Genomic DNA, 13,775 nt, shown 5'->3' with positions numbered 1-13,775 from the left:
AAAATTCCCTCGGCCGGCCCGATTCGATGACGCCTTTCCGCATCAACACCTCGTCAACCTTCCAATGGCCGTATTCCCGTCTCGTCCCCTCAATCCGTCAAAACTCAGCCGCGCTGTAAAAAAGTATCCTGGCCTGTTTGGCGTTCCTTTCGTATTGCTTATAGTGGCTGCTTCATATGGACTGACTACAATTACTCAAACACGATACGACTTACATGATCAGAAAGTCAAACAGGTTCGGTGTTATATTCTTGTGAAAGTATCTCATGAATTTAGATGCGTATGGATTTAGGTGACGAAAGAACAAGAGCTTGGTTTGAAAAACAATCGGAAGAAATTCGATATACGAGAAGAATATTTCGTGAGTGATGGTTGTTTTATTTCTATCGCTATTTCTTATTGCTCAACCTATCTATAGCGATTGAATGCTGTAGCAGAAGAGGATTGGGAGCCTAAACGCATCCCGAGGCCAAAAGGATTACCGGAATGGGGTGTACCGCCTACGGAACCACCGGAGCCACCATCCAAACAGTCATAGAAACGCTCTTCACTCGACAACTCCCCGACGTACAATCCTTCGCTTACTTGCAACCACGATACCTATTACTCTCCGGGTCAAGCTTCATTCGCTATCATAAATCTACCTCCGTCGCTAGTTCAATAACTATGTATTCTCTGTGACGAAGTAATACATTTCGCAGTACATACTAAACAAGTCAACGAGCTACTGGCACCACCTTAAAACCCTCCCCTCTCGAGCTAGTTATAGTGGGTAGGATTAAAAAATTATTACAGGAGTATACGATTAATTACGAGAGTTAAAGAAATAAAAACAACTACTTCTGGCCGGTATGAAGATTTAACAAGATTTCTTGCATAGTAGTTAACATATCTAGAAGAGAGTCAGATGTAATAAAATAGAAGAAAGAAAACCACATACGTTCCACCCTTTTCGTATCATTCGAATTAGTAAAATTCGCATGTATCTGTCTCGTAGCAGAATCTTGTTTATCAAGGGAAACAAAGCGTTTCAACATATATTCGCGAGCGGCATCGGTATTTTTGCCACCAGTATAATCGGGAAAGAAATTTTCAAGTGGATGTTCAGAGAGCTTTTTTGTTAAGTTTTTATCGTCCAAGAAGAGAATCTGTTACTTGAATTAAAAGAAAAACGAAATGAAAGAAATGAGGGGAGACGTACAATAGAAGTCTTTTCGAACCATTTGGAATTACATATCAAATCGAAAACATCTAACGCTTCATGTATACAATTCTACACCAAAAGAAAAGGTGACTTAACATATCAAAAGAGAAGGGTAAAAAAAAACCCAATACAAAACTCACCACACTTTGCTCCCCATCCCCATCCGTCACCGTCCACTGATCATACTCATCAAGACCAACAAGAAACACAATAGCCCTCACTCCCTCAAAACAATGTAACCACTTCCTCCAAGCCCCATCTTGCCTTCCCATATGCACAATCCGATACGTCAAATCATCAACTTTAAAACTTACTTCTGCTATTCCGCTTGGTTTAATTTGACAATTTAGAATATCGTCGTCAGTGGGAAGGTAATCTTCTTTAGTTATTCGGTCGATTGACTTGAGGTAGTGAATAGATGAGGCTCCTATCAAGTTGGTGGATTGTGGGTCGTCAAGAGATGCTTGAATTGCGGGATCTTGACAAAGGTTTTGCATGGCGTCGACTGTTTCCGGAGAGAGAATGTCGTTATCCAGTTTGTCGGGTAGGGCAAGGATAGTCGTTCGGCGAGCTTCATTCGAAGGCTGAAGATCGAGATGCTCATGAGTTTCGGGGTTCAATATATTCCTAAATTCTTTTGAGTATAATCAAAAACGAAAGACAGAGACATCCTTGACTAACTGTAAGGCTTTCACCGTGGTTGAGAGGATATCTTTCCTAAACCCCTTCCTTTCGGCGTCATCGTATCCCCCACCATGAACGAGTTGCATCGACTTGAGAAATCTGGCCTAAGTTACATATTGGATCAGCATCCTCTCAAAAACTGGCTGTGTGAACCTACGGTATTCGACCTCCCAGTTCCAAGTAACAGCGCCTTGACTTCCCTCTTCGCCGCTAAACCATCTCGTTTAATCTGCTCCTCAATATTATCATTACCTAAAGCCGGGACGTCAGTCATAAAACGAAGGAAAAGGACCAAAAAAAAGATGCCTCGCATAAAAATTGCAGGCCGATCTCGAGCCGAAAAAAGATGAAAAAAAAATATTTACTTGAATTTGTCCGTTGTCTTCTAGTCGTAGAAACCGATCGAACTGAAGCCATTTCTGAAGAGAGGGTAAAAGGAAAATTCCTGGACGCGTTCTGAGGGGGTAAAGAAGTAATCAAGTGATGATGCGACGGGGCGAGTTTGAAAGCTTGCACTGGTTTGGATCGAATGACTATTGTGCATCTAGCTCCTATACACGGCTGCCATATCAACCTGGAGTCCGTCCGCCATCGTCATTATTATAATTTGCGTTTCATCATGGGGGGTCCTCGGACACCGGCAATTTCTACTTCCCCATTTGTCGCGATTGTTGAGGCTCCCAGGACCTGAATGTTTATATAATTAGATATATGGATCCGTATCCTAAATATAACCTAATATAACTGACGTTTTCCAACGACCCCTAAAAACAAAATGATAATGACCCGTCGGATGTGTCCAAATAGGTGAAATTTAGTGGATGAAACGTGTCGAAGATGAATCGCGACAGATGATCAGGACACATGGTCAATTGGATAAAGGAGCGGAATCCCGGATGACATGCAAACGTATAGAGGAGAACGAAAAATGAAAAAGAATTAATTTGCTAACCAACCATCGCGAACGTAACCAACAGTTCAGATACACAGGTCGGATGTGTTTCCGTCTTGACAGTCCCAGTCAAACCCAACTCCGATGTTCATTTCGACGTCGAGACGACACTTTAAAATGATTCCAGTCAACCACGGATGTATTGGTCTCAATAAAGAAGAGAAACGTACATGGTGCCAAACCGGGCTCTTTTCAAGCGGTTTCGACCTCGCGAAGGGTCTCATCAGAGGGCTTGACGCTACCCTGACCGCTCACTTGTAAAAGCTGACATTCAGTAGGATAGTGGATGGATCACCGGATATATCGCGATTAGCCTTCGATTATGTAAGGTATAATTGTAGCGAGGATTGCGATTTGTTCATGATCAGTTGGCTGTACTAGACGATACACAAAGCCACAGAAAGGCGAGAGAAGGAGGTGAGCGCTTGAGCATCCAAGTCGAAAGTAGATTCCGGTGGAGAATGAAGGCTGAGAGCGAATAATGACCGAGTAGAGGGAGACGCGTTATTAGAGAAAGCAGATAAAGTTCTCGAAATGGCCATAAGACGCGTAGTGGATACACATAAGAATATGACAATGCCCAGCAAGTCAACCAGACGTTCAAAGTCGCGCATATCTGCGCTCAAAATTGGGCCCTGCGCTTCGTGGAGCTGCAGCATAGCTTGGATCCTCATTCATGAGGTAATAGGAAATATGCACAGACACATCTGGTGCGAGGTCTGCTGAACCAGGAGGTTCATATCCAAGAGCCCAGCCTCAAAGGCATGACAATGTGAACGAAGGAGAAACGCGCTGGCAAAGGAGTTGTCTATAGCTGTTGTGTTATTTTTATTGGCGATCATGTGATGGCCAAATAAAGCGAACAATTCCGACATGCCCGGCGGTTCTCGACATTTTCGAGGCATGTCCCTTCCTCTACGACGTGTCGTTGCGCGTCTCCGTCCACATCGTCGCCACTGCTTGACTTCAAAAAGACTGTCTTCTACTTCTATTCCAGACGCGGCCGCTCTCGATTCCGTTTCTCCCATATTCACTCAAACACCACCTCTATGGGTGCGTTTCGCATGGCCTCTCATTATAGGCAATGCTCTCATCTTGTACGTTCACGCTCGTCCGTTTTTCGTGTTAGAATTTGATGTTTAAGTAGGCGGTGTTTTTAGAGGTTCGGCTATTGATATCACGTGGAACCATTGGGCTACACTGGTAAAAGATCTCGAAGCTGTTGCGGAAAAGAATAGACAAAATGCTGCTGCTGCTGCTGTTGAAGCTAAACGTAACGAAGCTCAAAGTGATATACCAGTTGGCTCTTCGTCGACTTTCGTACAAGTGGACACTACAAAGGATCAAAGCAGTACCTCAATTATGGAACCGTCGTCTTCGACACCTGTAGCATCACCTTCTACGACTAACGCCGATGAACCGAAGCCATCTCGCTGGGAAATTCGACCAACATGGCAACGTTCCATATTTTGTGGTGTCTACGTTATAGGATGGGCTTTCTCAACTGCTTATCTATTAAAATATCGACAGACATATGTCACTCGACTTAAATTCTTTCGCGGGCCTACCTCATCAAACACGCCGTCTTCTCCACCTCCACCTCCACTTCCAGCAAAGCCGACTACGAATTCCACTGCTGCTGCTCTAACACCCGAAGCAGGACCCCAAGACAATCGATTCATTCACATCGAAACAGCTTCCCATCCCAAAGGTATAACTATCCCTCTCCGAAAAGTATCCTTGTACGATGGACGAAACGAAACCGAACTCGTCATACGTTCCAATTCCGGAAGTATAACAAAATCGAGATGGAGATGGAATAGGACAGGTCGAGAATATTGGTTTATGAGTTTATCAGGTGCTCTTGTTGATGGAACGAGATACACTCAGGTTGAGAGTGCTAGAGATAAGATTTTACAGGCTTGGTTTGGAGAAGTTGAAGGGAAGAAGAAGAAGAAGAGGGGAGGGAAGAAGAATAGTCGTATCCTTTCTTAGTTTGTGCTTGATGATTTCTCCCTGCTTTTGAGGAGTTGACTACTCGATTTCTTTCGTTTGGGAATAGATAAAACGGTTGTGATTATCGTTTGTCGCCTGAATAACCGCGAAATCTGCAGCAAAGATATTTTGAGAACTGTCAGGTCACGGGTTAATCCAAGTCCTAGGTATTCGAACTTCTGAATTTCGATATATAATTACCAGAGGCAGACTACAAGTTATCCTCTCACGAAGATGTCAACACAATCGTCGTCTCCTATTGTAGCCCGAGATGCTCTGCACAAACGAGCCATACCGGAAACAGTTCTTTCTCATGCCACTAAGCCATTGACAGCGCCCATTGCTATGCCCGAAGGGTTGACTGCGACGCAGAGAGCCAGCCGAAGATTCTCTGTCGATCAGAATGCGATAGGTGTGTGTCTCCCCAAGTGAACGCATGAGACAGTCTGTTACTGAATATTCTAGTGACTGGCGGTGCTGGTAATTTGGGCCTAGAGGCAATTAGGGGTCTCTTGGAACATGGAGCAACAGGCATAGCGATATTTGATCTTCTACCAACTCTCACATCAGCACGATCTGAGATTCAAAGCCTACAAAACGAGTTTCCTCAAGCGAATATCATTACATTGGAGGTTGATGTAACAGACGAGAAAGCGGTCGAGAAAGCGGTAGAAGAAACCAACTCGAAATTAGGCTCGATAAACGCATTACTTTGCTTTGCTGGTGTTATCGCAAATAAGCATGCTTTAGAGACCAGCCCAGCGGAGTGGAGAAGGGTTTTAGAGATAAATACGACGGGAAGTTTCCTTTGTGCTCAGGCGGTAGCCAAGTAAGTAGAGTATACCGGGTATGATCATAGCCAGGGTTGACCTACTCTCTAAAAGGCACATGATACCATCAGAGCAAGGAGGCAGCGTCGTATTCATAGCCTCTATAGCGGGCCAAAACACCATATTCCCTCAACCCCAAGTCGCTTATAACGTCTCCAAAGCCGGGGTTTTTCATATGACCAAATGCCTCGCTGCGGAATGGGCTCGTTATGGCATAAGGGTGAACAGTATCAGCCCAGGATATATGGATACGATTTTGAATTCTGGAGATGGCTTGGCGGCTTCAAGGAAAATGTGGCTTGAAAGGACGCCATTGGGCCGAATGGGCGCACCAGATGAATTGGTCGGTACTATTATTTTGTTGTGTAGTCGCTATGCGGGGAGATACATCACTGGAGAAAATATCAATGTGAACGGTGGGTCTATGAATACTAGAGAGTACTGAAACAGGCTAATTTACTTTATGACACTGGCAGGTGGATCCACCGTCTTTTAGAGAGTAGTTTAGTGTTAGAAATAAATATACTCAGACAGACTGGTTTGTCGGTTTGAGTTACAGATCCGATCCTCGTATGAAGGATCTCTGAGGGGTGCGCTCATCGAGGTGGGGATGAAATAGAAGAGGGCGAGAAGATCTGTTTATGAGATTATCGGGTGCTCTTGTTGATGGCACGAGATATACTCAAGTTGAGATTGCTAAAGATAAGAGGGGAGGGAAGAAGAATAGTCCTATCCTTTCTTAGAATATGTTGACGCTTTCTTCTTGCTTTTGAAAAATTGGCTACTCGATTTCTTTCGTTTGGGAATAGATCAACTGTGTCAGGGTAATTTATAAGTTACGCCTATATAATAGAACACTGGATATATCCGCATACAAACATAAAAAGAAAAGCAGAAAGAACGACAATTCCTAGGACTTGGTTCAATCGAAATTAAAGCAGGATACGCCATAGAGAAAAATGCCTCTCGGCGAAGTGGGCTAGGAATGATAAATTCCAAGTGAGAAAGCGACGATTGGCGGGGCAAAACCACCGACATCCCGATCACTTCCTCCGCAGTCAATCTATATCATACATCCCAATGAGCGCCCCACAAAATCACACTTCAATTCAAAATTCATAACTTACCCTTCTCTCCCAACGAAAATAACATCCTACTCAAAGCCAAAGCAAAGTTCGAATAAAAGTAGTCGTTAAACTGAGAACGACGAGTGCAATCGTAAAAGCAATAAAAAATCGTTTTATAGTACGACTTTCGATGGCTTCTTCTTGAATACGATAATGCACCACGAGAGGATGGTGTTCGGTGCCAGTTGTGGCGTTGGTAGTATGTGCGACGGTTGTGGGTGAGTGGGTTGGACTTGTTGGAGAATGGTGAGGGTGGTGAGTATGATGAATATGATGTTGGTGATGTTGATAACTTTGTTGATGATGATTGGAATGAGGGTGATGAGGATAAGGGTATGACGAGGATGAAGAATTGGGTCCGGCGGGTATATAAGGCGGTGGAGGTGGTAAATTCGATGTTGGTGAGGTGGTCGGTGACGTAGAGGTATCGATACTATTATTCCGATTCTTTGCTATCTCGGATGAACGTGAACTTTGCTGGCTCGTCTCCTGATCATCGAGTATAATCATCCTTTCAACACCAAAGAGGTATACCCCCTCGTTATATCACCTCTTCGATCGTTGTTGTCGTTGCCGCAGTCCGTGGATGGAGGTGAGAAAGCAAGAAATAAAGCACCCAATCGGATCCTAAGCCTTTTTTGTCAGAAAGGAGATAAATAACCCCCCCCTTGGACTGAAAGTGCCTTCACAGCTGCGGGCAAGCTGCGGGCGGATAACTTTGAAAACCGAGAGTCCAAAAAGGGTGAGTCATTCGTTGGTTTACCATATGGTGGCCATCAATTCCCTGAATGATGAAGATGTTGATCACAGAAGGTACCATAAGAGGAAAGAATAAAGGGTTGTCCGTCATATATATATCTCGCTGTTTCCCCCCGCAACGGCAAAATCTGCCGGTGACCGCAGTAGCTCTAAAAAAACATTCGCGTCATGAACTATGTAACTTCTTCCCTCCAACAGAGGAGATAAAACAGACATTCAACACTTGAACGATAGGCCTGGCAATTTGGCAGATTCTCCCATTCTCACCACCGAACCAACAAACCTAGGACTGGCGTCTAGGATCACTCACAACAGAAAACCATAAAAACAATAAAGAAAGAGAAAAGAGTCCCGTAATGATGCAATATGCTAGCCAAGGAAACCCTTCCTGAGCCTGTTCATCCTCCTGCAGCCGAATGGTTCACAATCGTCTTTCCCGGATCAGTGGAGTATGTGATACCGGTGGTGGTGGTACAATGAATGAAGGGGCGGAATATGAGCCTTGCGTATGATAGCGTCCGTTATGATGGTTTTCGTAGGAGTGGCAGTGGTGATGTCGAGGAAGTTGGGAATGGTGATTGTGATTTGAATGGTGCGGATGATGATTGTTATTGTGTCTTGGCGGCCCTAGGTAATAGGGCGCAGTGCTACCATGCATATGTGTCATCTTTCACTCTTCCTCATATAGTTGAGTTGTGGTGGTAGTGAGGAGAGATTAGGCAATTCCGAGACAACATACAAAACACGATCGAGAACACCTACGTCAATCCTTACATCGAGCATGTACATGTTGAAAGTACGAAGCTCATCCTTTAACAAGGTTCAACTCTTTTTCATGCTTTGGGTGTGTCAACGAAGCGAAGGAGTAAGTATGTTATAAGGTACAATTGAGTTCGGAGTTATGTATGTGATGGGCTAGATACTTAACTGCCAGTATAACTTAGTCACTTTTGTCAAGTGCCAAGACTCGGAGGTCATTCACAATATAAAGAACAATAGAATTATTACGACAAAAATTCGAAGGTCAAACGGAGTTCATGGGTATAATTATAGGTACAATGAGTCCAGTGGTTATGAGACATAATGGTACAATACAATGACGAGCTGTTTTAGAAACGAAACGAAGGGGGATGCCAATCCAGCAATCGATTCAAGAAGGGGAGATCGCATGTGAATGGCAGCACTGAAGGGTGTATCGGACCTGGGGTGGGACAAGCAAGGCGGTGTCGGTAGCGATATGTCGAATATGTGGGCCAAAAATAGCCGACGTTCTGACCGAAAACGTGCACAATGAGTAAGAAATGACGATGAGCAATGGTTGTCGCGCCCGGATTAGTTTTGATCAGGACACAAGCAATTGTTTAGCGAACTGCCTTCACATAGGATGGAGGCGGGATGGATGTGACGATGGCGAGGGGGTATCGTGTTGAATGTGCAACGTATGGTTCCCGAAGACCAATGCTCGGTCTAACGACCTATAGAAAGACATGCATTGATATACTGAGAAAAAGAAAAGCGAATAGCATGACTCACAATTGGTGGAGCAACTTCGTACACTACATGGAGAGGAGAATGTGGTCTCCAGTGTGCAAACAAGAGATAGCCTATCGCTTGCAAGAGAGTGGCACTTGTAAAGGTAACGAAGAAGATGATCAACAGCTTGATCACAAGTTTGCGAGAAGGATTTGTTGAAGGCGGAGGGAGCGGCTGCGAGCGGTCATGGATATTGTGGTTCGATTTGTTTGAGGGATTTTTCATGTCGTGAAAGTCGTGATGCAGATGCAGGGAGTTGTTTCGCGGCGAGGTTTATAGGAGCACTATATAGTAGTGTCGGCGTGAACGATAAGTGAAAAAGGGTTTTTCAGAGGATGTGGGGCTGTAGGGAGGCTGAAGGGGATTCATAACATGTTGTCAAACATAATCTAAAAATACAAAATCTGATCATCACTGATCATTGATCAGTGATTGAAATTTGCTCACGTGTTGTGATGCGGTTTTCTCATCTCTTTGTTGGGGAACAAACAGCATGTTGTCCGACTCTGAAGACAATGACGACCTGCACCAGATAACAGTGAACGAGCACTATGCAAAGGCATTTCAATACAGAAAAGAGCGCGAAGAACTCGACAAGCGTGCGTTCCTTTTTATCATCCACTCTCAAAAGTTCCTGACCTCTTTCCTTATTCGTTTCCTAGTCAAAGCAAAATTGGGGTCAGATATCTCTGAATCTGATTTAGAGAATGAAGAATCAGACTCGGAGTCTGATGAATCTGAAGACGAAGATGGTGAAGAGTTGACTATGGCTGTAGATGCTGCGATTCTTCGAACACTTGCACGTATCAAACGAAAAGATCCTTCGATTTATGAATCCGGAAAAAACGTCTTTGGGGGTACGCTCGTTTCGAATCTCTACACATAAATACAAAATACCGATAGCCTTTAGAGGAGCAGGAAAAACTCGCTGCAAAGACAATGTTCGTAGCCCCGAGCAAAAACAGAAAAGATACAGTGCGCCCTCTCTGTCTTTCGCGTACACACGTTACTAAAATACACCCAAATGATAGGCTAAACCAGTGACGATGCGTCAAGTAGCTCTTGAAGCTCAGCTTAACCCGTCGCGATCACCCTCGCCTTCACCACCCACGCACGTTCAAGAACAAGCAGCTCTTCGTGAAGAGACTATATCTGCTTTTCATACTGCTGTCAATGACGACACTAGCATCGCTGATGATGACCAAAACGATGACGATCTACTCGTCTTGAGAGAAAAGACAAAAGATGAGCGGAAACAAGAAGAAGAAGACTATCGCGCTTTTTTAGAACGCGAGGTCGGTGACTTGCAAGAAATAATCGGCGTCAAGGAGGAGGATGCTGTGGGAGAGCAAGATGGCGTTGGCGAGGTGGCTAATAAGAAGAAAAAGAAGAAAGGAAAGGAGGATAAACCGATAAAGGACAAAAAACAGACAAAAAAAGAGGAAGAAGACCAACAATTTCTCATGAGGTACGGACGTCTCAGACTATACAAAAAAAAACCACTCACAACTCTCGTACCGACATCTAGTTACATCCTCAATCGCGGTTGGATCGACAAATCCAGAAATCATATCCCGACATACAGTGAAATTACATCCAAAAAGAAATCCTCAAAACGGAAACATACCTCTCAATCCGATTCCGAAGAAGTTAACGCCTTTGATGACGATGATAACCAGTCCGACTCCTCCTTTGACTCCCTCATGGACCATTTCGAATCCTCCTACAACCACCGCTTCGAAGAACCCGGTTCTTCCACTATACCCTCCTTTCCACGTACATTATCGACTCTCGTTCGTCGAGAGGACTCTAAACGTAAAGAAGCACGAGAAAGGAAGAAATCGAGAAAACAAGAGGAATTGGAAAAGAAAAAGGAAGAAGTGAGGAGACTAAAAGCGCTGAAAATGAGAGAAGTTAGAAGGAAGTTGGAAAAAGTCGGAATCGAAGGTGGACTGATAAAATCATCCAAGAGCAATGGCCAAGCAAAGAAGAGCAGGTCAGAGGAGGATTGGGATGAAGAAAACGGTGGTGGTGACGAGGGTTTGGAAATGGATGATGCGTTAAAGGAATTGGATTTAGAGGGTGATTGGGATCCGGAAAAACACGATCGGCAGATGGCTGGGCTTTTCGCTGAGCATGATGGATATGATGATGGCGGTGAAGGAGATAATTGGGAAGATGAGGGTCAAGTTGATGAGGATGGGAAACCTGTTTGGGAAGACGATATTGATATTGGAGATATCTATGTCCCGGATGAGGACCAAGTACCTGTTCCAGTCGAGTCAAAGAAAGACAAGAAGAAGAAGAAGAAAAAGAAGAAAAAGGATGGTGTGGAAGTTGAGAATACGGGCGTTGACGTGGACGCCATGGATGCGGATGTTCAACCTCAGGACGCTGACGACGATGAAGAGGAAGAAGAATGGGATGGAACTGAAGAGATGCGGAAACGCAAGTTGGACGAGTACATGGAAGAAATCTACAATCTTGACTTCAACGACATGGTGTGTGATAGTCACTCCCTTATTCGAATCCACGATTCTTATTTCGAGTTCTAGGTCGGCGACCTTCCAACGCGCTTCAATTACGCTCCAGTCGCGAAACAAACCTATGCTCTCTCTCCTTCTGAAATTCTCTTTGCGACAGATAAAGAACTCAATGAATTCATGAGCATCAAGCGTTACGCTCCCTATAAAACAGACGCAAGAAAATGGGATACGGAAAGACAGCGGAAGCTACGTGAATTGCAAGCTACTTTGAAAGAGAGGGAGAAAACTGGCGGATGGTTGATCAAAGACAGTGAAAAAAACAATACTGACGGTCATGGAGAGCGAAGATGGCAACCATCAGAAGAAGGGAAGCCTGCGAAGAAACGGAAGGGAAAGAAGGAGCGTTTGAAAGCCAGGGCTGCTGCCTTAGGGGAAGGCGGGGACGATAATGACATGGACACTAACGGTCGAGATGACGCAACGAAGACCGAGGGACACAGATCAAGCGGAGGAAATGCGGAAATTGAAAAGTCTAATTCAACGCAATCGAAAGGTAAAGAAACTGGACACAAGCGGAAACGTGAGGACCATGATGGCGGGGCAACTGCGGAGGTGACTATGGAATCGGTTTCAGGTGGTGTAGATTCTGCAAGCCAGGGACAGAAGAAGCAACGACAAGAAAAAGAGAAGTTGAATGGCACGGAAAAGAAGGGGGACGAGAATGATGATGGGAAGCCGAAGAAGAAGAGGCGGCGTAAGCATAAGAAGAGTGGAGAGGAGGTGGCTGATTGAAACTTGCAATATGGAATTCGTGTTTGTTACGCTGCATATAAGCCGTTGTGTCTCCTTCTGGATACCCGTGGTTTGTATTCAGCTCAGTGGTTTCAAAGTCATAATGATTCTTTTGAATTAGATTGAACGGAACAAAAGAGTATTGGTGACCATGTTACCCGAAAGAACGGAATTGTCAACTCCACCACTTCAATGTATGAATTGTTCAAGCTTCCTCGAGCTTGTACAATTTTGGACCATAATTGCTACATTTATGCGCCGACGACCGCTTCAGATGACTCATGTCATTCATACTCTAACGAGTGGTGTTTTTTTGTTCATCAATGATTATTCTTCTTTCCATGGAACTTTGATGAAACATGACATGTCTATGACGGGTTCTTGAAAACTTTTGTCTTGATGCTGACAGTTAGTTCGCCGCCCCTTGACTTTTACAACCAATCAACGAAAATACGACGCTATGCGGTATTAAGTATGAGGTAACTCGTCTACTTCGATGTCTAACGTCCACTTTACTGATCTATAGACTTGTTCTTCATATCGTGTTCGTGCACGTTTGGAAGCTTCTTCAAGTAACTACCGCTGCGTCGGCCGAAACGGACACGGTCTAGCTTGCTTCCACCGCTAGCCTTATATGTGGCTTTTTGGAAGGCTTCTGCTGGAACTCCGTCCGATGCCATTGTGATTATATTCATGTGACAAGATATTCTTGGCGTCTTTACTCCTCTCCAAGTCGAAAACAGCTACAGCCTAGCAGTTGTACGATGAAGGGTAAGTACTTGTCAGTAATTAGCCCGAATAAAGTCGTGCTCAAATTATGATCTTTATTTTATTTTGTGCAAGTTGTCTGACAGGAATTAGACCTGGCTGTCCAACTCCGACTACAATACCATATTTCAGTGTACTGTTCACACATCGCGAGATATTATCCATGGCCGGTAAATCATTAATTCGTGGTTGCTGTGTGAGTGGCAAGAGTAAAGTAAATCGCGCAGGTCATGGGATTAGATGACTCGGACTTCCTGTCGTCGAAGTTAAAACCGCGTTTTCATCGGTGACCGTATCCCCTATGGGTGATGATCTTTGTACGCGGCATTTGAAAAATTTGCATGCCAATTACCTAGTTCCTATAGGCTTAACTTGATTTGTGATCAACCGAGGTTTAGGCTTTTTTTAAGAGTTGTCAATCTGAGTTAAGATCCAAAATTCCCTCTAACTTGTTCGAAAGAATCTCCTCAGCAGCCTCGCTCCAAGACAAGCCTATCTACGACAGCTCGGTGACTTTAAATAAACTTAAACAATTCCTCAGAGATAGATTCTACTGGATCTAGCCTGAGAGGTGTATTTTTATCCAGGAAAAACCTAGATTATTGCCCTCAAATCTAATCCCATTTCACCGGACGTATTAAGCCT

The 13,775-nt window shown here is 44.2% G+C and overlaps 7 protein-coding genes across 7 annotated transcripts; 4 read left to right on the top strand and 3 right to left on the bottom strand.

Moving 5' to 3' along the window:
- Positions 1 to 64: 64 nt before the first annotated feature.
- AGABI2DRAFT_205247 (hypothetical protein) lies at positions 65 to 681 on the top strand (the record flags this gene model as incomplete). Its single annotated transcript, XM_006461396.1, has 3 exons — positions 65 to 235; positions 293 to 361; positions 419 to 681. The coding sequence occupies 3 exons, from the start codon at positions 65 to 67 to the stop codon at positions 536 to 538; spliced, it is 360 nt and encodes a 119-aa protein (XP_006461459.1). The 3' UTR covers positions 539 to 681.
- Positions 682 to 836: 155 nt separating this feature from the next.
- Positions 837 to 2,305, bottom strand: AGABI2DRAFT_151207 (hypothetical protein; the record flags this gene model as incomplete). The annotated part of the gene is made up of 7 exons (XM_006461395.1): positions 837 to 892; positions 941 to 1,148; positions 1,202 to 1,273; positions 1,345 to 1,831; positions 1,886 to 1,992; positions 2,046 to 2,140; positions 2,254 to 2,305. 7 exons carry the CDS (start codon positions 2,303 to 2,305, stop codon positions 837 to 839), a joined length of 1,077 nt encoding a protein of 358 aa, XP_006461458.1.
- A 1,408-nt stretch (positions 2,306 to 3,713) lies between these two features.
- AGABI2DRAFT_178610 (hypothetical protein) lies at positions 3,714 to 4,835 on the top strand (the record flags this gene model as incomplete). Its single annotated transcript, XM_006461394.1, has 3 exons — positions 3,714 to 3,893; positions 3,922 to 3,937; positions 3,988 to 4,835. 3 exons carry the CDS (start codon positions 3,714 to 3,716, stop codon positions 4,833 to 4,835), a joined length of 1,044 nt encoding a protein of 347 aa, XP_006461457.1.
- Positions 4,836 to 5,069: 234 nt separating this feature from the next.
- AGABI2DRAFT_178609 (hypothetical protein) lies at positions 5,070 to 6,218 on the top strand (the record flags this gene model as incomplete). The annotated part of the gene is made up of 4 exons (XM_006461393.1): positions 5,070 to 5,247; positions 5,301 to 5,664; positions 5,720 to 6,081; positions 6,142 to 6,218. The coding sequence occupies 4 exons, from the start codon at positions 5,070 to 5,072 to the stop codon at positions 6,159 to 6,161; spliced, it is 924 nt and encodes a 307-aa protein (XP_006461456.1). The 3' UTR covers positions 6,162 to 6,218.
- A 604-nt stretch (positions 6,219 to 6,822) lies between these two features.
- Positions 6,823 to 7,302, bottom strand: AGABI2DRAFT_118347 (hypothetical protein; the record flags this gene model as incomplete). The annotated part of the gene is made up of 1 exon (XM_006461392.1): positions 6,823 to 7,302. The coding sequence occupies one exon, from the start codon at positions 7,300 to 7,302 to the stop codon at positions 6,823 to 6,825; it is 480 nt and encodes a 159-aa protein (XP_006461455.1).
- A 1,610-nt stretch (positions 7,303 to 8,912) lies between these two features.
- Positions 8,913 to 9,309, bottom strand: AGABI2DRAFT_118346 (hypothetical protein; the record flags this gene model as incomplete). The annotated part of the gene is made up of 2 exons (XM_006461391.1): positions 8,913 to 9,026; positions 9,085 to 9,309. 2 exons carry the CDS (start codon positions 9,307 to 9,309, stop codon positions 8,913 to 8,915), a joined length of 339 nt encoding a protein of 112 aa, XP_006461454.1.
- A 268-nt stretch (positions 9,310 to 9,577) lies between these two features.
- Positions 9,578 to 12,362, top strand: AGABI2DRAFT_143340 (hypothetical protein; the record flags this gene model as incomplete). The annotated part of the gene is made up of 6 exons (XM_006461390.1): positions 9,578 to 9,683; positions 9,747 to 9,941; positions 9,995 to 10,059; positions 10,116 to 10,552; positions 10,613 to 11,585; positions 11,640 to 12,362. 6 exons carry the CDS (start codon positions 9,578 to 9,580, stop codon positions 12,360 to 12,362), a joined length of 2,499 nt encoding a protein of 832 aa, XP_006461453.1.
- Positions 12,363 to 13,775: the final 1,413 nt, after the last annotated feature.

The sequence above is a fragment of the Agaricus bisporus genome (genome assembly GCF_000300575.1).
Source record: "Agaricus bisporus var. bisporus H97 unplaced genomic scaffold AGABI2scaffold_5, whole genome shotgun sequence".
NCBI lineage: Eukaryota > Fungi > Basidiomycota > Agaricomycetes > Agaricales > Agaricaceae > Agaricus > Agaricus bisporus.
This window is presented reverse-complemented; position numbering and strand designations above follow the sequence as displayed.